This window comes from Salmo trutta, chromosome 14 (assembly GCF_901001165.1).
Source record: "Salmo trutta chromosome 14, fSalTru1.1, whole genome shotgun sequence".
Lineage (NCBI taxonomy): Eukaryota > Metazoa > Chordata > Actinopteri > Salmoniformes > Salmonidae > Salmo > Salmo trutta.
Window position 1 is genome coordinate 42,918,350 of NC_042970.1, and position 27,218 is coordinate 42,945,567.

The window sequence follows — 27,218 nt, forward strand, 5'->3', positions numbered from 1 at the left end:
TCCAATGTCAAGTTTGGGAGACACTTGGCTAGAGTACTCACACACACTTTCACACACCTACACACTCACTTGGCGGCGATAAGGTCCCCGGCAGCTACCTCTGCTTAACATTTAACCAGCATCTAAAGGTATGCTATAGCTGTGCTTTCTTGTTCTATCTGGTTTGAGTTCTTATGGCTGTCCTCCCTGTCTCCACTATCTCGCTGTCTCTTTTTCTTTCATTCTTGGTCACTCTCTTTCTCCCTCTTTTTGTCTCTCTCTTTCTTTATTTCTGTCTGTCACTCTCTCTCTCTCCCTCTTGCACTCTCTCTGTCTGTTTCTGCGTCTGCTGGTGCCATTGATGCTGCTGCTACTGGTTTCACTGGTGTCTCTGGTACTGGGTCTTGCACTGTCCTTGTCCTTTTCACTGTTGCTGCTTATGCCGCTCTATTAGGAGGACATTTTAGACCTGCAGCTCCAGAGGAACCTGGAGTACCTCGATCAACAGGTACGTACCGTAGGCATCTCTGGACACACCTCTACCCCCGCACAGGAACACTCACACGCCCAAACAAAATCGGATCGTTTAATACATTCTACGTCACACATTTCGTTGATTCAGTCAGTTTGTGCCCAGTGGGAAAGCTTTGTAACTTACTGAGTACAGAGAAGAAGTCGTGAGAAATTAAGAGTGACATTCTGATCATCCGTAAACTGTTGGTTATATTAAAGCCCATCACAGTGTGGTTGACAGCATTTGTGTTGACAATGTTTGCCACATTGTTTAGATGTATTGTCATGTGGAAGATTGTCCACGTTGTCAACTCTGCCACCTGCTAAACACCTGTTTCTCGCGAACACAGTCCACATTCACTCCCGCTGTCTTACGTTCTTTCCCCTGTCTCACTGTCACTGACTGCTTACACCTCATAATAATGACCAGTTCATAGTGCTACAGTATACACACTATTTCAGATCACTGTACCACAGTACTGGAACTCTTTGTTGGACTCTTCCCTGTGGCTCAGTTGGTAGAGCATGGTGTTTGCGACGCCAGCATGGTGTGTGCAACGCCCGGGTTGTGGGTTCGATTCCCATGGGGGGCCAGTACAAAAAAATAAAAAAAATAAGAACGTCTGCTAAATGACTAAAACGTAAATGTAATGTTTGTACACAAACAGAAATGTGTTTCTTTGATGTATCCAATTTCATTCTCAAATGTAAGTAAGAAAAATAAAAAAACACTAGTCAGGGATTGTTACTGCTAGACGTCAGGCTCCTGTCATTACTATGGCAACCAGGAGAATGATGGGCAGTGTGTTTTGCCCCAGGTGACCGGGAGAGATCACGTTATCGGCATGGTAACCAGAATGGTGGAGCGATCCTCCCCTAGAGCAAAGCTCTTCGCACAAGTAAGAGAGGAGAGAGTGTCCCAGAGAGACAGGCTTCAGCTAGACCCACAGCCCCCCAAAACAGTGGTTTTCCAAATGATTTTCCACCTAAAGCCTTTGAACTTTTCATATAAGTAACCAAGTAAAAAACATTTCTAACCATGGACCCATGACCCAGTCATATGCCATAACCCAAAGGAAAGCAGTTCCAACCCACTATTTGTAAAACACAAAGACTCCCATACCCTCACACTATCCACCTCCTCAAAAACAAATAATAAGACACATGTATCTATGCAATAAGACCAGTAAATGCCTACCCTACACTTACTAACAGCTTACTAATGCTTTTCCAAGAAGCCTGGACCATTATAGCACAGATTGATTTGCACTTGCCTTGTAGCCACAGGCTTTCTGCTTTCAGAGTGTAACTAAGCTAGTGCAAGGTCTCTCTTTCCATAGAGGTCAGCTACTGCCCTCTTCAGGGCTTTTCTAGTCACCAGTGATTTAAGCTAGGAGGCTCTGCTGTTGTCTAGACATAATCAAGGTGAAGGATTCCCCCTTGACTCCACAGTCTCCCCCAAGGTCTATACAGCCAAGCCCAAGCCTGCCTCTCCCTCCTCTCTCCAGCACCCTACTCTAGCATGTGGATGTTAGACGCTAGGCTCTCTTTTAGCTTTCGATTTCTTTGTCCAACCAATTCGATGGCGATTTTAGTTATCCATTTTGCTTCACCGTGCAGTGTTGTATGGGTCTTTGTTAAGTTCCTTTGTTTTTCCATCTGTGTTCTATGTTATATGTGCTGTAGCCTTATTGTGTCTTGTTGCTTCACAACAACCGCCCCTCTTCTGTGTGCCCCTCTGTCTTCACTGCGATGTCATATCCTCCTTCACATACTATCCAATCACAGTGCTCCACAAGGACATGGACAACCTGGATATGACCTTTGACCTTTTGACAGAGGGGTTTAGCATTTCAGCTCACCCTGTCGGCTCTTACTGCTCGATGCTGTAAACATCACCGTTTTATTTATGCTTTTTTAAAGTCATTGATTTGTTATTATTATGATCTTATTTGTCTAGTATATCAGTATTAATATTCATTCAATATGTATTGTCCTGTGTAGTAGTGATGTCATATGTACAGTATGTACTATGCACACGGTATAGTACGGTGTTTTACACTTATTCTGTTTGGTTCTACGCTATTGATAAAGTGTTGTTTACAGCCACATGGATCTGGGCCATTCCAATTGCTCACTCTGGCTGCGAGTTGTTTTTCAAACCCTTGATCTGTGATGGATTTGTTTGAATAGGGTTCTGGTTGATATAATGTTATTATTAAGAATGAGTTCTGCCTCTGTTTTACCAGGTGCCTCCGTTCCATGACCCATACAGGGAGCTTCACCCCACACTGAAACTCAATGAGATTGAGACCAGCGTAAGGCCACATCCCTCCATCTCACCATCCTCTCTCCTCCTCTGTTAAACAATCAACCTTCAGAAACCATCCTCTCCCCTGCAAACACACTTCCTCCAATGTCTCTCTCTCTCTCTCTCTCTCTCTCTCTCTCGTTCTCTTTCTCTCTCTCTCTTCTGTTAGAAACTCTTGGGTCGTCTGTGTGAGCAAAATAGGATTCTAAAGGACCAGGAGGCAGTTGTTCACAGGCTGAGAATGGATAAGGTATTGTACGAAATACAAAAGCTGCTAAAGAAAGTAAACATAAAAGACCACTCCGGCGTGAAGTTTCCCCTAGGTAAAGACCTAGCGTTCCTCTTCCCCTGTCCTAACCTTAACCATTATCAAGTGAGAATGCAAAACTGACCCAAGGTCAGCATCTAAGGGCAACTTCACCCTAACTCCCCAACCATTGCCTGACATGTCCCCTGTTACCTGCTGTTCCCAGGACAGCCTAGAGGGAGCGCTGGTGGCCACACATCAGGAGATGGAGCTGTACCGGGGTCAGCCGCTGGTTGCAGACAAACTACAGCTGAAGAAGGAGACACTGCAGAACCAGCTCATCAACATCAGAGGAGAACTCTCCCAGGCATCCAGCGTAAGACACATACGGGAGATTATAGCAATCTATGATAATCCATAGTGATCCATTATATATACTGTAATCTAAATTCGATGAGTAAATCAAGGAGATCCTTTCAAGGTATCCTGTGAAACAGACATGGAGCATAACCCATTTCTCTAAATCTAAAATATGATCAACTATTTGTAATCTATAACATCTGATCACCATCAGATGACAACTCTCCTACTCCAATGTGATAGATACTGTATAGTCAATGGATTCAACATAGTCAGGGTTTTTCATGCGTAGGAAAAAAATGCATGTGCCCACCATCTAAGCCCCTTTTCGATCTAGGAAAAACCTTCATAGTTCCAGGTCCTGAGTGTCTGCTCTATCCCCTGCTGTCCCCAGGCTCTGACCACCACCCGGATGGAGTTTGAAGCTCTGGAGGACGAGGTCAACGCTATCCATGGGGACCTGTGGGAGCAGCTCAACGCAGGCGGGCAGGTACATGGACACCCTCTCTTCATCAGGACCCCACACTGGTCATCTACTCTGTGATCCACCTAAATCTTCAGCGTTTTTCTTGTGGCGTGTTTTTAGCCAGTCACCAATTGAACACTGAATTTGAAGCCTAGAAATGAAATGACTAGAATGGAACTGATCCTATAATCTCACCTGCTCATAAACCCACCTGTATGGTTCCATTCTAGCTTCTAGGGCTTTTCTTTGGCTGTTTTCCAGTTACCACAGTGTTATCCTAGGTTGCTAATAGCTGAGCGGAAACCTTCCTTCTAATCAATAATTTAAAAAGCATATGAATCGCTCATCACTAACAAATGAACACAATTCAAATGTTCATCATATCCTATTTATCATTGTGTAGTCAACCTGCCCCATTAAACACCTGACTGTCCCTCCTTTCCATGGAATGTAACGTGGCTCATGGTGGTGAACTGTGAAGAGACTGTCTATAAGAGTGCAGTGTCTGTGGCCCACTCACTAACACAGTCGTATTCACTAGGAACGAAATGGATGCAAACGGGCCAAAACTGGGAGAGAGTACCTGAACTTGTCCAATAAAAATGCATGTTTTCATTTTCTGTTGCAAAATGTTTTGCTACGTTTTGCTACAGTGTGCACTAATCAATGCAACCCTGTTGTTTTGTAAGACAATAAGGTGTCACTCTCTCACACGACTCTGGTCTTATAACTCTGCCACCGACTGTAACTCCTGCATCACTCACTAACTTGTTTTCTAACAGAAGACTTTATAATAACAAAAACAAGTTATTAACAAGCTATTATTCAGTAGTATACTTAAAATGTTATTCTCTAACATTTTCCTCTCCTCTATCCTTCTCGCATCACCTTTCCTTCCCTCGTCTTCTCTCCACCCCCTACTCTCCTTGGTCAGAGTGAGATGGTCCATAGACACATTCAGAAGGAGTTCTGGAGAGTTCAGGAAGTGTGGGAGGGACTCCACAAGAGCAACCTTTCCAGAGGCACAGACACAGCCAAACACAGGGGTATGCATCACCTCACAACAACATAACATACCCTATAGTCTTACACACATCTCTGATGCTTTTTTTTTCAATCTGTCTGAAATGTACAAAACATTTTTTAAAACCACTTTTAGACACGGTAGATGATTTTCAAATAAATGAATACATATGAGTATTTGGATGAACAGTATGCTATGCTACATGCATATCTAACTCCCTTCTCCCTTTTTTTATCAATCTCTCCTATCTTTTTTTGTTTACGCAATTCTCTTTCTTATCCTTTCCTCTCCTCTTCTCTCATGTCCCCCATCTCCCTTTTCCCTCTCTCCCACAGTGGCCAGTGGGGCATCAGGTTCCTTTAGCACCAATAGTCCTGCCAGTCCCCTGAGCTCAGTAAGCCTCACCAGTCCACTCAGCCCCTTCTCCCCAGTGCCCGGCTCCCAGGCTTCCCCCACCAAACAGCTGGGTCCGGAGGTAAGCACCAGCCCTTCCTACCACCCACGCAACCACCCAAACACCAACCTGGGTCTCCACCTGTGTCCTCAACCTAACACCCACCTGAGTCCTCAACCTAACACCCAGCCAGATCAAAGTGTTCAACTAGGTCCTGAATCCAACACCCAACTAGGTGCTGATCCAAATAGACCAGTCTCTGAGCCAAAAACCCACCCGGGTCCTCAACCTAACATCCACCTTGGTCCTGACCCAAACACAAAATACCCCCATATACACTCTTTACCTCACACCCAGTCCCGGCCTCTCAGTCCTGAAACACACTACCAAATCCTGTACTTAGCCACCCAGTCCTGTCCTAAACTTAAATCCCTACTTAACACCCAACCAAGTTCTGAGCCAAGTAGGGACCCTGGTCTTCAACCAAATGTCCACCCTGGTCCTGAGCCAAACTCCCACCCTTGCACTAGCCAAGCCAACCAGCTTGCCCCTGTAGAGAGTACAGACAACCAGCGACATGGACAACCATACACCTCCCAAGCCAACCAGCATGACCTTAGAGACACCGAAGACACCCAACCAAACACCAGCCCCAATCCCAACCCCACCCACAGCACCAGCCAAGTCAATCAGCCTGCCAATATGGACAGTACACATCCAGAGCCATACAGCCACCGAGCCAGCTCTGGAGTTCCACTCCTCCAAGTAGACAGCCATAGTTTTACCCACTCACCCACCCACCCTGCCAAACTAACCAATCAGCAAGCACCTACTGGCAGTAACCCCAGCCACCAACACACCCAGCTAGCCAATGAGCTTTCCCCTCAGCCGAAACAGCAAGCCATTGGCTACAGGAAAGATGTTCTCCCAGACCCACCTTCCTACCGAGCTAGCTACCCCGCCTTCCTCAGATATCCACCTCAGCACACCCACCTGACTGTCCCTGAGACCCAGTACTCATCTCCCCGCCAAGACTCCTGTCTGGTTAGCCAACTAGCCTGTAGCCATACTCCAGATCCACATAAACACTCCCTACCACCTCACCCCAGGTCCAGAGTTCTCAGTACTGAAACACAGTACCGGGTCCTCTGCTTAGCCACTCAGACCCGAGAACAATCCCAAGGACGATCCCGCTCACGTACCTGCACTCGCCCACTCACCTTCCCCAACAACCAGCTAGATGTTAGCGACGGTGCTTACACTACACCCCACACCCCGATACCACCACACACCCATCCAAACAACAGGCCTCAGGTCAGAGTGTACAGGAAGACCCATATATAGACCTGGTGGGCTGTCCGGTGCCACAACTGCAGCAGTTGTAGCCCACACCAGACAGACTTGACACAACAACAGTTAAAATGTGATGTTATACTATGTTATGATGATGCAGCTTATATTACTGTGTATTGCCAATAGTAAAAAGCAAAGCTGGAGGTTTGAAACTGAATGTGTTATGCTTTCTGGAGAAAAGTTGAGGCTGAAGATGACTAATGGTCCTAGTCAGTAGTTAATAAAGTTAAAGTTCCGTGTCCAGCAGGCTCAGGGAATCCTCACTGAAGGAAATTCCCAGGAAAAAGGGAAGTCAGGAGTTTTCAACCTGCATAACACATAGTTAAATAATTATATAAAGTGCCATTTCAACATCAATGACTTCTTTCACTGCCAGAAAAAAAAACTAGCTCTGAAGTTCGTGTAGCGCTGTTATTGACCAGGGCGCACGCACACATTTTCCTTTCATCTCAAATCTAAAGAGCATGACCTGGTTAGGACAGCCAGACTGCCGGCATGTGTGTCCACCAGGCAACAGAGAGCCTTCACATATCGCCTGATCCACTTTGCTAAGATTCAGTTAGAGGCAGTTAGGATGACAGGTTATTTCAAGTGTTCTACGTAATCCCTGGCCAACTACACAGACACACATTATTTATAGAAACATAACTGGGGGGTGGAGCAGAAATGTGGCAATGTGGAAATGTTCTCCTGTTTCTTCACGGCGTCACTCACTATGTGTACACCTCCACTGAGTGGTGTAGGTCTGTGGGATACACAAAGTGCCAGGCAGACCGTCCGTTCAGTTCCGCACCTCTGACCAATCAGGAAGTTTTGTTTTCATCCATCGTATCTGTGGTTGGATGGCCGTGTGATATAGTCCTGATCTACAGCATAATGTAGTAACAGCTTACAAAAGTGTAGCTTCGTATAGCTTCGCTGGGGCTCCCCCTCCCAACTCCAGTCCTTCAGGGTCAAAGTGTCAGCTGTTCTTCTTTCCTCAATGGTGCTTAATCAATCAATAGATTCATTAATTGATATCAAGGAATATGATAGGCCAAGAAATCACCTCAGCGTTTTTCCCAGGTCCATATCAGCTGATTGATTAAAAGTGAGGGATGTAGTTCAGACGATACTGAGGCGCTCTGGCACTGGGGACGGATCCTCCTGTTTTAGTATAAAACCCTAAAGCCTGTAGTGCTCTGCCTTCCTCTGGCTCTCAGCCAACTCTCTCTTTCTCTCTGTTGGGAATGGAGTCCATAATGCCGCTGAAATTTGAATTATAGTGCAGAAAGAGCAGAAAATAACAGTTGATTTTGTGAATCGTATAATCCTACGTATCATCTGTCGAAAATTGTGGTGCTACTTTCTATCTTGTTTTTCCAATTCAGCAGCAATCAGTGGTCTGTATCAGTACTACTAATATGATTAGAATGCATCAGTGTGTGCGTTCATGCTAGCTCTCAGTCCAGGCATCTCATTGGACATCTGTGACCCTTCACCCCTGAAGTTCTTGGGGTCGGGGCTCCATTCCTCAAATCGTCCCATGATCCTCTCTGCTCTGCACTCCGCCTGGCTTTAGTCACTCCTCCTGATGCACAGCGCTCTCTCTTCCTCCTCCTCCCTTCCTCCTCCATCCTTTCTTCCCTCTCTTCCTCTCCTTCTCCTTCCCTCCTTCTCGTGGCTGTAGGACATTGGCCCGCCACGGCCACCACTTCCCAAATCCTACTGCCCCCTGGAATCGCCCCCCTCCATCCCCCCTCTGCCGTTCAACAGCTCCGCCTGGCCACGCAGCCTGGGCCTGGAGGACGGTTACCTTGACGACGAAGAGTCCCACGGCAGAAAGGTATTTGGTGACGGGAGGGTGGGAGGGAGTTACCGTCCCTGCCATGCCCCCGGCCACGCCCCCTGGTCATGCCCCCAAGCAGGTATATGTCCATAACCACTGATTCAGGGACAGATTTATTTTCATACCCCTACTGGGTAAAGTAAGCGGTAGAATAAACTGATCCTAGATCTTTGGTTAAGGCAACTTCTACCTCAAGCGCAGTTGTTACCTGTCCTTGAAGCCATCGCTGTCTTCCCCAAAACGCTCCCAAACTCCTAAAGCTTTTTCATTCCTCATCACCCAATCCCTCCACCATACACACTCTCACACCTCTCCGTCTGTTCTAGTGCTTCACTACTCATGGCTCCTATTCCACCATCTCTTCCTTCTTTCTCTCGCTCTCCATCTCGGCCTGTATCAGCTCTACAAAAGCACCAGCACTAGAAGTGATTATTCTCCTCAGTGACACTGGTCTCACCTTAGTATGCTCTTACACAATGGACAACAGCTGTCAATCAGTCACCTTCTATGGTTGATACTGCAAACTCTTCATACATTTAACAGCATAATTGGTTATTGTGTGGCCAACAATATATTCATCAGTTGACCAGTATTTAATCAAACAAGTTCTAAAGCAACAATATCAAACAAAAACACAATGCAGTATTTTAAATATAATCTAACAATTCATTCTAGTGTACTGGGTGCTTCTGAATGCTACGGCTAAGCTAAGGGCGAGTTGCAGGTTCCCATTGGAACGCTAAGGTTGTGGTTTCTTTACCATGTTGTCTGTGTGTCAGTTGGTGTAGTGATGTGGTAGTAATGTGATTGTGCTAGTCCCTGTGCTAGTGCTGTGTCTGTGCCGTAGTGTGTAGACCGTACGCTTCCGCTTATGCCGGATCTATTTCCAACCATTGAGCTCTGGAATCTGCCACTATATCTGTCAATAACCCCATCATTGCTATCCACACTAATGCATATTATGTAATGCATTCTGTGTTTGGGTAACCATATTGCTAATAGCTACCTGCGTAGCTGGGTATGATGATATTGCCTGAATAGTGCCAACACTCTCCTGGTGTGTAAATCTCTTACTTTTGATTGGGTGGTGATTCATTAGCTCCTCCTCGTCTTCTGTGTTGCAGCAAAAGTATGGTTACCGACAGGATGTGTCGCCGGGAGAACGGACCAATAGCAACGAAGCTCAGGAGCTGGATCAGGATCGACAGGCCAACATGAATAAAGGTACAGGAAGCAATGGAGCCTGAGTAATGAAGTTCTGGTTTGTCAGTCTGCATAGGCAGCAATGATTCATACATTGTAGTCTACTGCTTGAGGCCTGTGTGGGTAAACGTGTAATGCTACCTTGCATTTAAACTAGCAGAGTTATACAGTCTCTATGGCGGCAAAAAAGGGAGTTCTAATCTCAGTTCACTAAACCTGTACTGGAGCTACTGTGAGTTTCTTTATTGATATTAAATGCATTTCTGATCTAATCCCCAACTGTTAGATAATGCTAAACCTAAAAAAAAGAAGGCTCCCCTCAGACTCGGAAGGAAATCCACTTCAAATGTCAAACCAAATCTAATAATAGATTAAATGAAATCATAATCAAGTATATATTATTGCTAGCATAAAAATACAATTAGATTACTAATACGGTCCTCATGACTAGCTGTACCTTACAAAAGTCAATTGTTTACAGAATAATAGATTGGATTATAGCCCCCATGACTCATCCTTTGTGTTGATGTGTCCCAAATGTCACCCTATTCCCTACATAGCACACTACTTTTGACCAGAGACTATATAGGAAATAGGGTGCCATTTGGGATGCAACATGTCATCCTCTGACATGCTGTTTGTCTGTCCCCTGACCAGTGGGGATTGTTCCTCCCAGAACTAAGTCTCCCATGGATGACCAGGGCCACTCCTACGACCATGGAATCACCCGACGCAACGGCAAGGTGCCCAATGGAATCTCCAGGGTAGGCAGCATGCCGGAGAGGGCATTATGGAACTCAGGAAGCTTACATGCTATGTGGATGATGTGATATGATCCATAGACATGATGTATTGTAACTATATTATGATATTTGACTGATTGATGTTGCCTTTATGTTGTGGGCCTACGTCTGGTATATTGAAGGGTGCAATCAAATTGATCGTTTAAAGATCATGACATTTGATGTTTTATCGTATTCCCATGTCATTCCTTCCATCATATAATTCCCATGTCATTCCTGTTTCACAGGAGCGCCCGAAGAGTGCAGTGTTCCCTGCTGAGGTGAAGTCCAAGATGAGCATTGAGGAGCAGAACGAGCGTATCCGTAGGAACCAGAGCAGCTCTGTCAGGGACAAGAGACGCAGCCTGAACCTGGGTAGCCAGGCAGGCACCAACTACAGAGTGGTAGGCTCTCATAACTATTTACATATACATTGATAGCCAGCCACCAAGAATATGTACTGCACATTGAAATGTAACTTGAGGAGGATCCAATATATTGTTCTGGCTAGAAGTATTCTCAGGTCTAAAAAGTTGGACCCGGCCCCGGACAGATCTGAGGACAATTCAGACCCGGACCTGAACTGACCCGGTATTTTATTTTAAGGGGGATCTGGACCCGAACGGACCCGAAAACCATCAAACCCGAACCCGAATGGACCCGACGACAACCAGACCTAGACCTGAGTGACAAAAAAATTATGTTTATCAGCCAATTTGCTCCTCTGATTTATGAATAGGTCTTTATATGTTGGCTAGGCCTTCTAAATGTCAATAAATTCACCTTATTAGTGTAAAATAAATATGCAATAGGCCACGCCGAGCTGTGGTTGGGTACATTCAGTTCCACTCGGGTCTATCAGCTGTGGTTACATAGACCCGATGCCCGATGAAAATCAAACAGGATCCGATCCGGACCAGAGGAAAAGTTAGAATTTTGGACCGCGACCTGCTCGGGTCCCAGGTCATATCTCGGATATTCGTGTTTGGGTGGACCCATGAAGACCTCTAGTTCTGGCCCCTTGGCTGTCTCTCCTGGCCATGTTGATTGGCTGAGCCTTTGGTACGGCCTCCCAGTCTCTTTCCTAATTGTTTATCTCTGTGCATGTCCAGGTGAAGCGGAGGCTAACAGCCCATGAGGTGGACATCAAGGACCTGGAGGCTGCAGTACGGGGCGGAGGGGTGCAGGAATCACCCCGGGAGGAGATTGCTCGCCTCAGACGGTTACAGATGGAACCTGACCACTATGACCTGGACATCGGCAAAGAGGTGAGACACTCTGGAAACCAAAACGGTGAAATAAAATCCTCATGTGACTATGATCTAGTCGTGAAATGGTATCCCAGCAAATACAACCCCATTGGACCCATGTGGGTATTTGGTGGGGAAGGTAGTTAGGCCACACAAAGTAATCACCAAGCCCACACCAGCCCAACACGGACTAACCCAGAATGGGCTAGCCCACACCAAACCTAGCACAGACTAGCCCACACCAAGCCCAGCACGGGCTAGCCCACACCAGCCAAACACGGTCTAGCCCACATCAAGCCCAGCACGGGCTAGCCCACTACTTAATAATGTAGAGGTGGGGATAATTTCAATATTCAAGGACATGGTTTGGAAATACCCCCCCGGGAGACAGGCGCAGGAATGGGTAATAAGGGTTTTTATTGCCCCAAATTACATTGTGCCAGGTGAAGGCACGGGGATAAAGACCAAACAAACACGTATACAAAACACAGGGTTGAAACCCGAACAAAAGTGCGAGGTGTACCTCAAATAAATACATGGGGCGAGACCCGTAATACATACCCAGGACGAGACCCGAAAACACAAGAGCACAATGATACACCACGGGACGAGACCCACAATCATATATGCACAATTGACATGGCACGAAAGCCAAAACAACACAGCACAGGTACTCACAGGCACAACGGACATGGAAACAATAATCGACAGCCCAATGATAAAACAAAGGTCACATTTATACAAATACAGTGAGGAATATGAACGAGGTGTGCTTAATGACACAGTTCAGTGCCTAGAGGCCGGTGACGTAGACATACGAAACTGATGACACAGCCTGGAATCAAACCCGGGTTTGTAGTGACGCCTCAAGCACTGCGATGCAGTGCCTTAGACCACCGCGTCACTCAGGAGGCTACGTAATATTTTTTCATCTTGTATAATGCCAATGATGAAGTCTATAAAAAAATTTAAATAAGTACAGTTGACATATTAGGAATTTGAATTTTCTCTTGTAAAAATAATATGGGGAAATATACAGTACCAGTCAAAGGTTTGGACACACCTACTCATTCCAGGGTTTTTCTTTATTTTTACTATTTTCAACAAAACTATGAAATAACACATATGGAATCATGTATTAACCAAAAAAGTGTGAAAAAAATCCTAATATATTTTATATTTGAGATTGTTCAAAGTAGCCACTCTTTTCCTTGAAAACAGCTTTGCACACTCTTGGTATCCTCTCAACCAGCTTCATGAGGTAGACACCTGGAATGCATTTCAATTCACCTTTTCACACGTACCAACAAACGGGTGAGATCATTCTACAGTGGTCCCTGCAGCGTACGCTCAAACCGGTTTGATAAGACTGCTTATTTAGAACATCCCGTTTCGATTGACGCAACAGTCAACATTTGAGCTAGCCACACTGTTTTTTCACAGAAACATTTTGCACAAACACAGTCCTTACTAAGTTATGTCCTGAATGTGACGAGTTGATTTTTGGATGCAATGTTCAGACATTCACAGAAGTAGCAACATCATACACAATAATTCAAACCGGACAATGTAAGCTACATTAGTCCTAGCGCTAACTGAGGAAATATTGACGTTACACAAGCGGTCATATTTAGATCAATCTCGGCTGACAGAAACCACAATATGAATTAGCTAACAGCAATTACTATTCATAATTAATCATATCACGGGTAAGCTCAACATTGATTGAAATAATTGAGTAAAATGCTTTCTAGAAATCGAAAAGTAATCCTATGATGGGTAGTTTGTGCGCACCGCCATGTTTGTTTTTTGCATCAACCAAAGATAATAAGAGGAGACAAGATAAGTTTGGTCTGTTTGCAGTATGAATGTTGAAGGGGTTGTGTCGTCTATGATCACTCACTTTCCTTCATTCACATTCCCGGAAGTTTACCCAAAAGATGAGTGAACCATTCCTTCACTTCATTATAACATCTTTGGTCTGACAGACATTTACGTGACATCCAGAATGCATTGTATAATGTCAACAAACATGGTGCCACACATAGCTGGCAAATAGCTTAGCATTAGCTCATTATAATCAGTACAACCTTCAAAAAAGTATTTTACACACATCATAGGTGTCCATTACAATATACGCAATAATCGGAATGCATTATTTGTCACCAGTACTTGGAAACGTGAATAAAACTGTAAATACATTTTGCTCCATATATACATATGCTACAGTAGAAGCGACAACACGATATATGGAAAATAAGGCACTTACTTTGATAGGTTGTCCAAAATTATTTTGTGTAAAGAAAACAACAAGGCAGGCAATGCAAGCGCCAGCAAGACTGCGCAAATGTCTGCATACTTGATCTGCGGAAACATTGGTGAAGTGTGAGGGTTCTCCTAGAAGAGAGAAATTTGTCCGGCTCAGTAAAGCCTCAAATATAAATTGTCTGCAACTCTGAAATGTGATAATTCTATGTGAATTAATGAGGCGGAACACACCTCAATTCACATTGTTATTAGAAAATACAACTTGTTCGAAAATAATTTGAAATTGACAAGTTGAAACATACCCTATAGTTAATTAACAGGCAGCTTGTTTTAACCATCCTGTTGTGTAACAATCACATTTTGGAACATTTTTATCACATGCATAAAACAACTCACTCTGGGGCGTCCGTTAAAGAAATGCGGAACTCAAGTATGAAAATTGTTAGAGGTGTGCCTTGTTAACTTCTCTGGGCTAGGTGGGACGTGACCGTCCCACACTATTCAACAGCCAGTGAAATAGCATGGCGCGAAATACAAAACAGCAGAAATCTCATAATTTCATTTTCTCAAACAATCAACTATTTTAAAGATAAGACTCTCGTTAATCTAACCACATTGTCCGATTTCAAAAAGGCTTTACGGCGAAAGCATAAAATTTGATTATGTTAGGACATAAACTTCACAAGAAAATCCACACAGCCATTTTCCAAGCAAGGACATGCATCACAAAAACCAAAAGTACAGCTAAAATATTCACTAACCTTTGATAATCTTCATCAGATGGCACTCATAGGACTTCATGTTATACAATACATGTATGTTTTGCTCGATAAAGTTCATATTTATATCCAAAAACAGCATGTTCAGAAAATGTATTCCCACCAAAAATGTGCACATCAATTTACAAAAATACTCATCATAAACGTTGATAAAATTTACAACAGTTATTGAAAGAATTATAGATACACTACTCCTTGACGCAACCGCTTTGTCAGATTTCAAAATAACTTTACGGAGAAAGCACATTGTTCAATATTCTGAGTACATAGCTCAGCCATCGAAGCAAGCTATACAGCTACCCGCCAAGTTCTGGCATCAACAAAACTCTAAATTAGTATTATAAATATTCTCTTACCTATGCTGATCTTCGTCAGAATGCACTCCGAGGACTCCTACTTCCACAAGAAATGTTTGTTTTGTTCGAAATACTCCATATTTATGTCAAAATACCTCCGTTTTGTTCGTGCGTTCAGATCACTATCCAAAGGCATAACGAGTGAGCGTAGTACCAGAGACGAAAAGTCAAAATGTTCCATTATCGGTCGTAGAAACATGTCAAACGTCGTTTAAATCAATCCTTAGGGTATTTTTAACATAAAATGTTGATAATATTCCAACCGGACAATAGTGTATTCTTTCAAGAAGAAAAAGGAGGGGCGCACTGTCGGGCTCGCGCATCACCAAGCCCTTTGTCCTCAGGCAGTCTACTCATTGACTGAGCTACTATTCTCTGCCCAGTAACAGGAGAATGATGGAAAAACTTTCTGAAGGCTGTTGACAGTCAATGGAAGCCTTAGGAAGTGCAACGTGACCCCATAGACACTGTAGTATTCTCAGATTTCCACACTTTCTGGTTGGATTTTTCTCAGGTTTTTGCCTGCCATATGAGTTCTGTTATACTCACAGACATCATTCAAACAGGTTTAGAAACTTCAGAGGGTTTTCTATCCAAATATTTGACTCTGGGCCCGAGTATTCGGCAGTTTACTCTGGGCACGCTTTTCATCCAAAATCGAAAATACTGCCCCCTATACCCTAAAAAGTTAAAAGTTAATTTGTGGAATTTCTTTCCTTCTTAATGCATTTGAGCCAATCACCTGTGTTGTGACAAGGTAGGGGTGGTATACAGAAAATATGCCAATTTGGTAAAAGACCAAGTCCATATTATGGCAAGAACAGCTCAAATAAGCAAAGAGAAATGACAATCCATCATTACTTTAAGACATGAAGGTCAATCAAACCGGAACATTTCAAGAACTTTTAAAGTTTCTTCAAGTTCAGTCACAAAAACCATCAAGCGTTATAATGAAACTGGCTCTCATGAGGACCGCCACAGGAAAGGAAGACCCAGAGTTACCTCTGCTGCAGAGGATAAGTTCATTGGAGTTACCAGACTCAGAAATTGCAGCCCAATAAATGCTTCACAGAATTCAAGTAACAGATACATCTGAACATCAACTGTGGACACTGCGTGAATCAGGTCTTCATAGTCGAATTACTGCAAAGAAACCACTACCAAAAAACAGCAATAATAATAAGAGACTTGCTTGGGCTAAGAAACACGAACAATGGACATTAGAACGGTGGAAATCTGTCCTTTGGTCTGATGAGTCCAAGTTAGCGATTTTTGGTTCCAGCTGCCATGTCTTTGTGAGATGCAGAGCAGGTGAACGGATGATCTCTGCATGTGTAGTTCCCACCCTAAATCATGGAGGAAGAGGTGTGATGGTGTGGGGGTGCTTTGCTGGTGACACTGTCTGTGATTTTTTTTTAAATTCAAGGCACGCTTAACCAACATGGCTACCAAAGCGTTATGCAGTGATACACACCATCCCATCTGGTTTGCTCTTGTGGGACTATCATTTGTTTTTCAACAGGACAGTGACCCAACACACCTCCAGGCTGTATATGGGCTATGTAAGGGTGGCTATGGAACTCTGACCTGTTCACCGGACGTGCTACCTGTCCCAGACCTGCTGTTTTCAACTCTCTAGAGACAGCAGGAGCGGTAGAGATACTCTGAATGATCAGCTATGAAAAGCCAACTGACATTTACTCATGAGGTGCTGACCTGTTGCACCCTTGCACAACCATTGTGATTATTATTATTTGACCCTGCTGGTCATCTATGAACATTTGAACATCTTGGCCATGTTCAGCTATGAAAAGCCAACTGACATTTACTCATGAGGTGCTGACCTGTTGCACACTTGCACAACCACTGTGATTATTATTATTTGACCCTGCTGGTCATCTATGAACATTTGAACATCTTGGCCATGTTCTGTTATAATCTCCACCAGGCACAGCCAGAAGAGGGCTGGCCACCCCTCATAGCCTGGTTCTTCTCTAGGTTTCTTCCTAAGTTCTGGCCTTTCTAGGGAGTTTTTCCTAGCCACCGTGCTTCTACACCTGCATTGCTTGCTGTTTGGGGTTTTAGGCTGGGTTTCTGTACAGCACTTTGATATATCAGCTGATGTAAGAAGGGCTTTATAAATACATTTGATTTAATTTGATATTATATTTGACCAAGAAGGAAAGTGATGGAGTGCTGCATCAGATTAACTGGCCTCCACAATCACCCGACCTCAACCCAATTGAGATGGTTTGGGATGAGTTGGACTGCAGAGTAAAAAAAAATAAAAAAAAAAACATTTACAAAAGCGACCAGGCCAAGATTAAGTAAAGCAGTGCGCAAAAACAACAACAGAGAGTTAGTTACACATGGGATAAACAAACGTAAAGTCAATAACACAATATAAAATCTGTATACAGTGTGTGCAAATGAAGTAAGGAGGTAAGGCAATAAATAGGCCATAGTGGCGAAGTAATTACAATTTATCAATGGAGTGATAGATGTGCAGATGAGGACGTGCAAGTAGAAATACTGGTGTGCAAAAGAGCAGAAAAAAATATATATATATTGGGATGAGGCAGGTAATTGGTTGGATGGGCTGTGTACAGCGGCAGCAATCGGTAAACTGCTCTGACAGCCGATGCTTGACGTTAGTGAGGGAGATATAAGTTTCCAGCTTCAGGGATTTTTGCAATTCACCCCAGTCATTGGCAGCAGAGAACTGGAAGGAAAGGCGTCCAAAGCAGGTGTTGGCTTTGAGGATGACCAGTGAAATATACCTGCTGGAGCGTGTGCTACGGGTGGGTGTTGGTATGGTGACCAGTGAGCTGAGATAAGGCACATCTTTACCTAGCAAAGACTTATAGATGACCTGGAGCCAGTGGGTTTGGCAACGAATACGTAGCAAGGACCAGCCAACGAGAGCATACAGGTCGCAATGGTGGATAGTATATGGGGCTTTGGTGACAAAACGGATGGCACTGTGATAGACTGCGTCCAATTTGCTGAGTAGAGTGTTGAAGGCTATTTCGTAAAGGACATCGCCGAAGTCAAGGATCGGCAGTATAGTCAGTTTTACGAGGGTATGTTTGGCAGCATGAGTGAAGGAGGCTTTTTTGAGAAATAGGAATCCGATTCTAGATTTAATTTTGGATTGGAGATGCTTAATATGAGTCTGGAAGAGAGTTTACAGTCTAGCCAGACACGTAGGCATGGTTGTCCACATATTCTAAGTCTGAACTGTCCAGAGTAGTGATGCTAGGCGGGCGGGCGGGTGCGGGCAGTGATTGGTTGAAGAGCATGCATTTAGTTTTACTAGCGTTTAAGAGGAGTTGGACGCCACGGAATGAGTGTTGTATGGCATTGAAGCTTGTTTGGAGGTTTGTTAGCACAGTGTCCAAAGAAGGGCTAGATGTATACAGAATGGTGTTATCTGTGTAGAGGTGGATCAAAGAATCAGCAAGAGCGACATCATTGATACAGTTGAATTTGGTAGTTTACAGACACTTAGGTTGTAGTCATTAAAACTCATTTTTCAACCACTCCACACATTTCTTGATAACAAACTATAGTTTTGGCAAGTCGGTTAGGACATCTACTTTGTGTTTGACACAAGTAATTTTTCAAACAATTGTTTACAGACAGATTATTTAACTTATAATTCACTGTATCACAATTCCAGTGGGTCAGAAGTTTACATACACTAAGTTGACTGTGCCTTTAAACAGCTTTGAAAATTCCAGAAAATATTGTCATGGCTTTAGAAGCTTCTGATAGGCTAATTGACATAATTTGAGTCAATTGGAGGTGTACCTGTGGATTTATTTCAAGGCCTACCTTCAAACTCAGTGCCTCTTTGCTTGACATCATGGGAAAATCAAAAGAAATCAGCCAAGACCTCAGAAAAATAATTGTAGACCTCTACAAATCTGGTTCATCCTTGGGAGCAATTTCTAAACGCCTGAAGGTACCATGTTCATCTGTACAAACATTAGTATGCAAGTATATACACCATGGGACCACGCAGCCGTCATACCGCTCAGGAAGGAGACGCGTTCTGTCTCCTAGAGACGAACATGCTTGGCCAGGTCGATGAAGACGGCTGCGCAGTAATGTTTTTTTATCAATGGTGGTTATGATATCATTTAGGACCTTGAGCGTGGCTGAGGTGCACCCGTGACCAGCTCGGAAACCGGATTGCATAGCGGAGGGACGGTGGGATTCGAGATGGTCGGTGATCTGTTTGTTCACTTGGCTTTCGAAGACTTTAGAAAGGCAGGGCAGAATGAATATAGGTCTGTAACAGTTTGGGTCTAGAGTGTCTCCCCCTTTGAAGAGGGGGATGACCGTGGTGACTTTCCAATCTTTAGGAATCTCAGACGATACGAAAGAGAGGTTAAACAGACTAGTAATAAGGGTTGCAACAATGGCGGCAGATAATTTTAGGAAGAGAGGGTCCAGATTGTCTAGCCCAGCTGATTTGTAGGAATCGAGATTCTGCAGCTCTTTCAGGACATCAGCTGTCTGGATTTGGGTAAAGGTGAAGCAGGGGGGGGGGGCTTGGGCCAGTTGCTGTGGGGGATACAGAGCTGTTGGCCGGGGTTGGGGTAGCCAGGTGGGAAGCGTGGCCAGCCGTAGAGAAATGCTTCTTGAAATTCTCAATTATCGTGGATTTATCGGTGGTGACAGTGTTTCCTAGCCTCACTGCAGTGGGCAGCTGAGAGGAGGTGCTCTTATTCTCCATGGACTTTACAGTGTACCAATTCTTTTGGGAAATTGGTGCTGCAGGATACACATTTCTGTTTGAAAAAGCTAGCCTTTGCTTTCCTAACTGACTTTGTATCGTGGTTCCTGACTTCCCTGAAAAGTTGCATATCGCGAGGACTATTCGAAGCTAGTGCAGTGGGCCGCAGGATGTTTTTGTGCTGGTCAAGGGCAGTCAAGTCTGGAGTGAACCAAGGGCTATATCTGGTCTTAGTTCAAAAAAAAATTGAAAGTTGCATGCTTATTTAAGATGGTGAGGAAGGCACCTTTGAAGAATAACCAGGCATCCACTACTGATGGGATGAGGTTGATTTAGAAAGGCCTGCTCGCAGAAGTGTTTTAGGGAGCTTTTGACAGTGATGAGGGGTGGTCGACCGTGGACCCATAACGGACGCAGGCAAGGAGGCAGTGATCGCTGAGATCCTGGTTGAAAACAGCAGAGTTTTATTTAGAGGGCAAGTTGGTCAGGATGATATCTATGAGGGTGCCCATGTTTACGGATTTGGGGTTGTACCTGGTAGGTTCCTTGATAATTTTTGTGAGATTGAGGGCATCTGGTTTAGATTGTAGGACGGCCAGGGTGTTAAGCGAAGAGTGAAAGAAAAGCAGCCAACAAGTGCTCAGCATATGTGGAAACTCCTTCAAGACTTTTGGAAAAGCATTCCAGGTGAAGCTGGTTGAGAGAATGCCAAGAGTGTGCAAAGCTGTCATCAAGGCAAAGGGTGGCTACTTTGAAGAATCTAAAATCTTTTTTGATTTGATTAACACTTTTTTGGTTACTACATGATTCCATGTATGTTATTTCATAGTTTTGATGTCTTCACTATTATTCTACAATGTCGAAAATAGTAAAAAATTAAGAAAAATCTTTGAATGAGTAGGTGTGTATCCAAACTCTTGACTGGTACTGTATATACAGTGCATTCGGAAAGTTTTCATACCCCTTGACTTTTTCCACATTTTGTTACATTACAGCCTTTTTCTAAAATTGATTAAAAAAAAAAAATTCTCATCAATCTACACACAATACCCCATAATGACAAAGCAAAAAAGTTTTTAGACTGAAATATCACATTTACATAAGTATTCAGACCTTTTACTCAGTACTTTGTCGAAGCACTTTTGGTAGCGATTACAACCTTAAGTCTTCTTGGGTATGGCGCTACAAGCTTGGTGCACCTGTATTTGGGGAGTTTCTCCCATTCTTCTCTGCAGATTCTCTCAAGCTCTGTCAGGTTGGATGGGGAGTGTCTCTGCACAGCTATTTTCAGATCTCTTCAGCGATGTTCAATCGGGTTCAAGTCCGGACTCTGGCTGGGCCACTCAAGGACATTTAGAGACTTGTCCCGAAGCCACTCCTGCGTTGTCTTGGCTGTGTGAACTGAACAAAATATAAATCTAACATGTAAAGTAGTGGTCCCATTTTTCATGAGCTGAAATAAAAGATTTGTTTACATCATTGTTAGTGAGCATTTCTCCTTTGTCAAGCTAATCTATCCACGTGACAGTTGTGGCATATAAAGAAGCTGTTTAAACAGCATGATCCTTACACAGGTGCACCTTGTGCTGGGGACAATAAAAGGCCACTCTAAAATGTGCAGTTTTGTCACACAACACAATGCCACAGATGTCTCAAGTTTTGAGGGAGCTTGCAATTGGCATGCTGACTGCAAGAATGTCCAACAGAGCTCATGCCAGATAATTGAATGTTCATTTCTCTACCACAAGCCACCTCCAAAGTCATTTGCAGTCCATCCAACCAGCCTCACAACTGCAGACCACGTGTAACCACGTCAGTCCATGACCTGCACATCCTGCTTTCTTAAGGGTGGGCTTATTTCAGGCAAAGTGAGGGCTGCCCTTGGAGCAGCAAACTACCTTGGTGCCAATATGGAGCCGATGAGCAAAGGTGCATCGGCACAATGTGGGTAGTCTACATGGGTCCAATGTTTTAACCATCATTTGTTTGCTGGGAAAAGATTAGCTTATTTCAAGCAAAGTGAAGGCTGCCCTCACAAGATATGGGCTGCCCACACTGGGACACACTTGGGCAATGCCTTCGGGGCCAATGTGGATTCGATGATGAAAGGCACATGGGCCCAATATGGGCAGCCTACTTGAGGCCAATATTTTAGCCTGCATTGTGTTAATCTGGACATGTTTGCTGGGATAGTGCTTAATGCAAAGTTAATGAAACACTTTGATAACAGCCTGAAGCGATTTCAGTAACACTTCATTCTGTAGTGCTGTCTCAGATGGTAATTGTTTGGTTTTTCAAAATGACATGGTAATTGCTAGGTTTTATATGAACAATAAATTCTCTAGCAACAGCTTTAGTGGACATTCCTGCAGTCAGCATGCCAATTGAAAGCTTCCTCAAAACTTCAGACATTTGTGGCATTGTGTTGTGTGACAAAACAGCTCATTTTAGAGTGTCCTTTTGTTGTCCCCAGTGCAAGATACATCTGTGTAATGCTCATGCTGTTTAATGAGCTTCTTGATATGCCACACTTGTCAAGTGGATGGATTATCTTGGCAAAGGAGAAATGCTCACTAACAGGGATGTAAACAAATTTGTGCACAACATTTGAGAGAAATATGCTTTTTGTGCGTATGGAACATTTCTGGGATCTTTTATGTCAGCTCATGAAAAATGGGACCAACACTTTACATGTTGCGTTTATATTTTGTTCAGTATAAATGGCCCATAAAGTAAAAGGTTACAAAACCTCCTTTGATATGTGTGGTGTCCTCAGCTTTGTGCTCCAGACAAGGTTCTGATCCCGGAGCGCTACCTGGATGTGGAGCCTAACACTCCTCTCAGCCCAGAGGAGCAGAAGGAGAAACAGAAGAAAGTAGAGAGGATCAAGACTCTCATTGCCAAATCAAAGTAAGTACAGACACCACAAACTACTGTTCAACACGCCTCTCACTCACACATAGAGTGAGGGAAGAAAGTATTTGATCCCCTGCTGATTTTGTACGTTTGCCCACTGACAAAGAAATTATCAGTCTATAATTTTAATGGTATGTTTATTTGAACAGTGAGAGACAGAATAACAACAAAAATATCCAGAAAAACTAATGTCAAAAATGTTATAAAATGATTTGCATTTTAATGAGGGAAATAAGTATTTGACCCCCTCTCAATTAGAAAGATTTCTGGCTCCCAGGTCCACAGAAGCAATCAATCAATCAGATTCCAAACTCTCCACCATGGCCAAGACCAAAGAGCTCTCCAAGGATGTCAGGGACAAGATTGTAGACCTACACAAGGCTGGAATGGGCTACAAGACCATCGCCAAGCAGCTTGGTGAGAAGGTGACAACATTTGTTGCGATTATTCGCAAATGGAAGAAACACAAAAGACCTGTCAATCTCCCTCGGCCTGGGGCTCCATGCAAGATCTCACCTCGTGGAGTTGCAATGATCATGAGAATGGTGAGGAATCAGCCCAGAACTACACGGGAGGATCTTGTCAATGATCTCAAGGCAGCTGGGACCATAGTCACCAAGAAAACAATTGGTAACACACTACGCCGTGAAGGACTGAAATCCTGCAGCACCCGCAAGGTCCCCCTGCTCAAGAAAGCACATATACATGCCCGTCTGAAGTTTGCCAATGAACATCTGAATGAGTCAGAGGACAACTGGGTGAAAGTGTTGTGGTCAGGTGAGACTAAAATGGAGCTCTTTGGCATCAACTGAACTCAACTCGCCGTGTTTGGAGGAGGAATGCTGCCTATGACCCCAAGAACACCATCCCCACCATCAAACATGGAGGTGGAAACATTATGCTTTGGGGGTGTTTTTCTGCTAAGGGGACAGGACAACTTCACCGCATCAAAGGGACGATGGACGTGGCCATGTACCGTCAAATCTTGGGTGAGAACCTCTGCCAGGGCATTGAAAATGGGTCGTGGATGGGTATTCCAGCATGACAGTGACCCAAAACACACTGCCAAGGCAACAAAGGAGTGGCTCAAGAAGAAGCACATTAAGGTCCTGGAGTGGCCTAGCCAGTCTCCAGACCTTAATCCCATAGAAAATCTGTGGAGGGAGCTGAAGGTTCGAGTTGCCAAACGTCAGCCTCGAAACCTTAATGACTTGGAGAAGATCTGCAAAGAGGAGTGGGACAAAATCCCTCCTGAGATGTGTGCAAACCTGGTGGCCAACTACAAGAAACATCTGACCTCTGTGATTGCCAACAAGGGTTTTGCCACCAAGTACTAAGTCATGTTTTGCAGAGGGGGTCAAATACTTATTTCCCTCATTAAAATGCAAATCATTTTATAACATTTTTGACATGCGGTTTTCTGGATTTATTTGTTCTTATTCTGTCTCTCACTGTTCAAATAAACCTACCATTAAAATGATAGACTGATAATTTCTTTGTCAGTGGGCAAACGTACAAAATCAGCAGGAGATCAAATACTTTTTCCCTCACTGTATGTACAGAAGTGTATTTACTCAAATTTTGGCTAAACTTTCTCTCTGATCCATCTTCTGTTTCACATAAGTTTTATGAAATGCCACATGTTCTGTATTAAAAGTTATAATTGAATCTCCTTTCTCTTGCTTTCTTTGTCACACTTTCTCCCTCCCCTTTCTCCCCTGCCACCTCTCCCTCTCCCTCCAGTCTCCAGAATGTGGTTCCCCTATTGGACGGTCCTACTGAGGGGGGCGGTCCTCATCACCAGGGCAACCCAGAGCAGAAGATCCAGGAGCAGGAGAAGAGGATCGAGATCTCCTGTGCTCTGGCCGCCGAGGCCTCGCGACGCTCCCGCCTGCTCTCCGGTGAGGACGCCTCCGCCGCCTTCCGCTCCACTGCCACCACCCCAACCACCCTGTCACCACGGTTACTGCCTTCACAGTTACCGTTGCCCACCCCGACCGTGGCCTTGTCGCCCCCCTGCCACTGAGGGGACCCCCAGCAATGACAGGCGATGTGTTGCTGCAACACCTCCCCCTTCCTCCAAAACCCCTTCCCTCCTCCCCTCTATGACACACATTTCCTCTACCAATCACTGAAATGTTCAATCCCTCTCCTGTTTGCAACACACTTAACACTCAACATCAATGACAGCTTTTTAGGGGTTAAATTGGAGGTGAACATAGTGGAACTGCCTTGTTCGAAAGAAAAATATTTTGATAAAATATATACAGTAATTTAAAAAAAAAACGTTTCTAAGGCCCAGTTTCATGAAGAATAAAATCCCAATATAACCCCTAGTTACATCTCACTGTCAAATGTCTGCAAAATATCCGCTGCTTAAAACCAGCCAACCACACTCCTTCACTCCCTCATTGTCTGCTGTACTGCAATATACTCCACTATCCACTGTCCACTACTCAACCACTACCTAACCCAAGCCAACCACACCCTCAGTTCCTCACCGTGTGCAGTAGTGTACACCTGGGGTGTTTTCACTAGAAACCAAAGGAAGCAAATGGGATGAAACGGGGAGGGACCTACCTGAATATGTCTAATAAGAAACTCTCGTTATCTTTACATTTTCCATTACAAAACATTTTGGTAGAGCTTGCAACACAGTGCATTAATGAAGAAAAAAACTGGTCACAGTTACACTCATTGCTATTCAAGCATCTGTATCCACTACAAAAAGGGTTCATAAACCTTGTCATTTCACAGGGCATGCCAAGACAATGCCACATGTTACCTGTCCCTGTCCCCAGAGCAATAGATTAGCAGAGATATGATCAGCTCAGATGAACCAAGATTTAGAATCTGTAATGTCGCCATGTTACCACCAAGCGTTCTAAGATGATCACGTTCCATTGACAAATCCAAATATGAATGGCATTGTTGTGGAAAGTATGGTGCCAGCAGGGAAGATAGTTTACCAAACTGTTATCTCTAGCTCTGGCTGTCTCGCTGTCTGTTTCACTAGTCCACTTCTGTCCATGGGATGCACGTTTGACCACAATATTGTTTTGGACATTTGTTTTAGGACTCACGCCCAACTGAGTATTCTTCTCAATGCATTCTCAATTGACACTGATGAAGATTTTATCTGAAGTGCATTACAGGGGCTTGAAACACGATGACGTATCAACATTTGGAAAATAATGAGTAGGACAACCTTTTATCATCATTGTGATGTTGCCAGATTTCCTTTAGATGCAGTTGCACTTTATCTTGCTAGCTAAGACTGAGGGGACAGCATCGGATTTCAGCTAGCTAACATTAGCATTGCTGCATTTGATTAACTTTGCTAGCTAATGGCAACATTTCCATTCTTTTAAAGTACATTTGACGACATCATAATGGTGATAAAGTTGTTTCCTACTATTTATTTGGCTACTTTAGCAATGTCATCATATTTCCAGGCCACTATAGTGTACTATAGATGAAACAGTCGTTAGCCCCTCTTCAGAGTGACTGTACTCCAGGAGCGGTTTGCACCAGTTGTGCATAAAAAAAGTTGGTCTTAAATGCTAGTTCGAGCGTAGATACGTCCGACTTTGGGAACAGGATTTACACTTGTTGCACCCCCCCCCCCCCCCAAAAAAAAACTAGTCGTAGCTAAATCCGGCATAAGCAATGCGCGTTCATTAGATGTGATGCTTCATAATGATGGTTGCTAGGCAGCACCTGTTACTAGGCTGTTACCATTTTTTGTGGCAGTTCTAAACTTTGCCAGGCATGTCCCATCACTTTGTAAAGCCCACCACTATGCATGCATGTTTTCTTAACCACAACTGGCTGGATGAATTAATAATTGCTGTGAAAATGAATATCACTGAATTACAAAAATATTGGAATAAAGTATGCTAATGCCATTGAAGGCATTTATCATATTGTAATGAAACAGGCAGGTAGCAGGCCTCGAACCCTCGACCTTCTAGCCCGAAATCCAGCACGCAATCGACTGTGCCCCAAAAGCATGTTCATGCGGCAGAGTCGATATCCGCGCTTATAAACCCAGAGTTGTAACACTATTATTGCTTACTGAAATTAAGTCAGACAACTGTTTTAAATACTTTAAAGCAATAGCCGTGTGTGGTCAACTATAATTTCAGCAACGTTATGATTGGGACAGTGTTATCACGCTGCACTGAGACAAGACTCGTATTGATAAATCAATACATGTCATATTTTTGTTTTCACGGAATCTCCATTTCGATATTTGGTTACAATTAGACTTGGAAAATGTTTGCGACATTGAGGTGAGTGTTTTCATGATGATAATCTTTAGTCTAGTATGCTCGTCAAACAGTGTTATCAGAACATTTTGCTAGCATGTTATGTATCCTACGGCAGGCCAGTCTAACAGGTGGATTAATTTGCCAAGGCTACATCCCGACTAAAAGCCCTTG

The 27,218-nt window shown here is 43.8% G+C and overlaps 1 protein-coding gene across 10 annotated transcripts in view; it reads left to right on the plus strand.

Annotated features, from left to right (window-relative positions):
* LOC115208127 (pleckstrin homology domain-containing family A member 6) overlaps window positions 1-27,218 on the plus strand; it is a 160,460-nt gene that overhangs the window by 125,771 nt on the left and 7,471 nt on the right. For all 10 annotated transcript variants that reach the window (XM_029775948.1, XM_029775949.1, XM_029775947.1 and 7 more), the window contains 14 exons: window positions 434-487; window positions 2,742-2,810; window positions 2,973-3,053; window positions 3,277-3,426; window positions 3,805-3,900; window positions 4,811-4,922; window positions 5,236-5,375; window positions 8,317-8,472; window positions 9,600-9,699; window positions 10,336-10,442; window positions 10,709-10,864; window positions 11,573-11,728; window positions 22,634-22,767; window positions 24,517-24,674. In XM_029775948.1, the coding sequence (XP_029631808.1) occupies window positions 434-487; window positions 2,742-2,810; window positions 2,973-3,053; window positions 3,277-3,426; window positions 3,805-3,900; window positions 4,811-4,922; window positions 5,236-5,375; window positions 8,317-8,472; window positions 9,600-9,699; window positions 10,336-10,442; window positions 10,709-10,864; window positions 11,573-11,728; window positions 22,634-22,767; window positions 24,517-24,674 (1,669 nt within the window). The remainder of the gene's footprint in view (window positions 1-433; window positions 488-2,741; window positions 2,811-2,972; window positions 3,054-3,276; window positions 3,427-3,804; window positions 3,901-4,810; window positions 4,923-5,235; window positions 5,376-8,316; window positions 8,473-9,599; window positions 9,700-10,335; window positions 10,443-10,708; window positions 10,865-11,572; window positions 11,729-22,633; window positions 22,768-24,516; window positions 24,675-27,218) is intronic.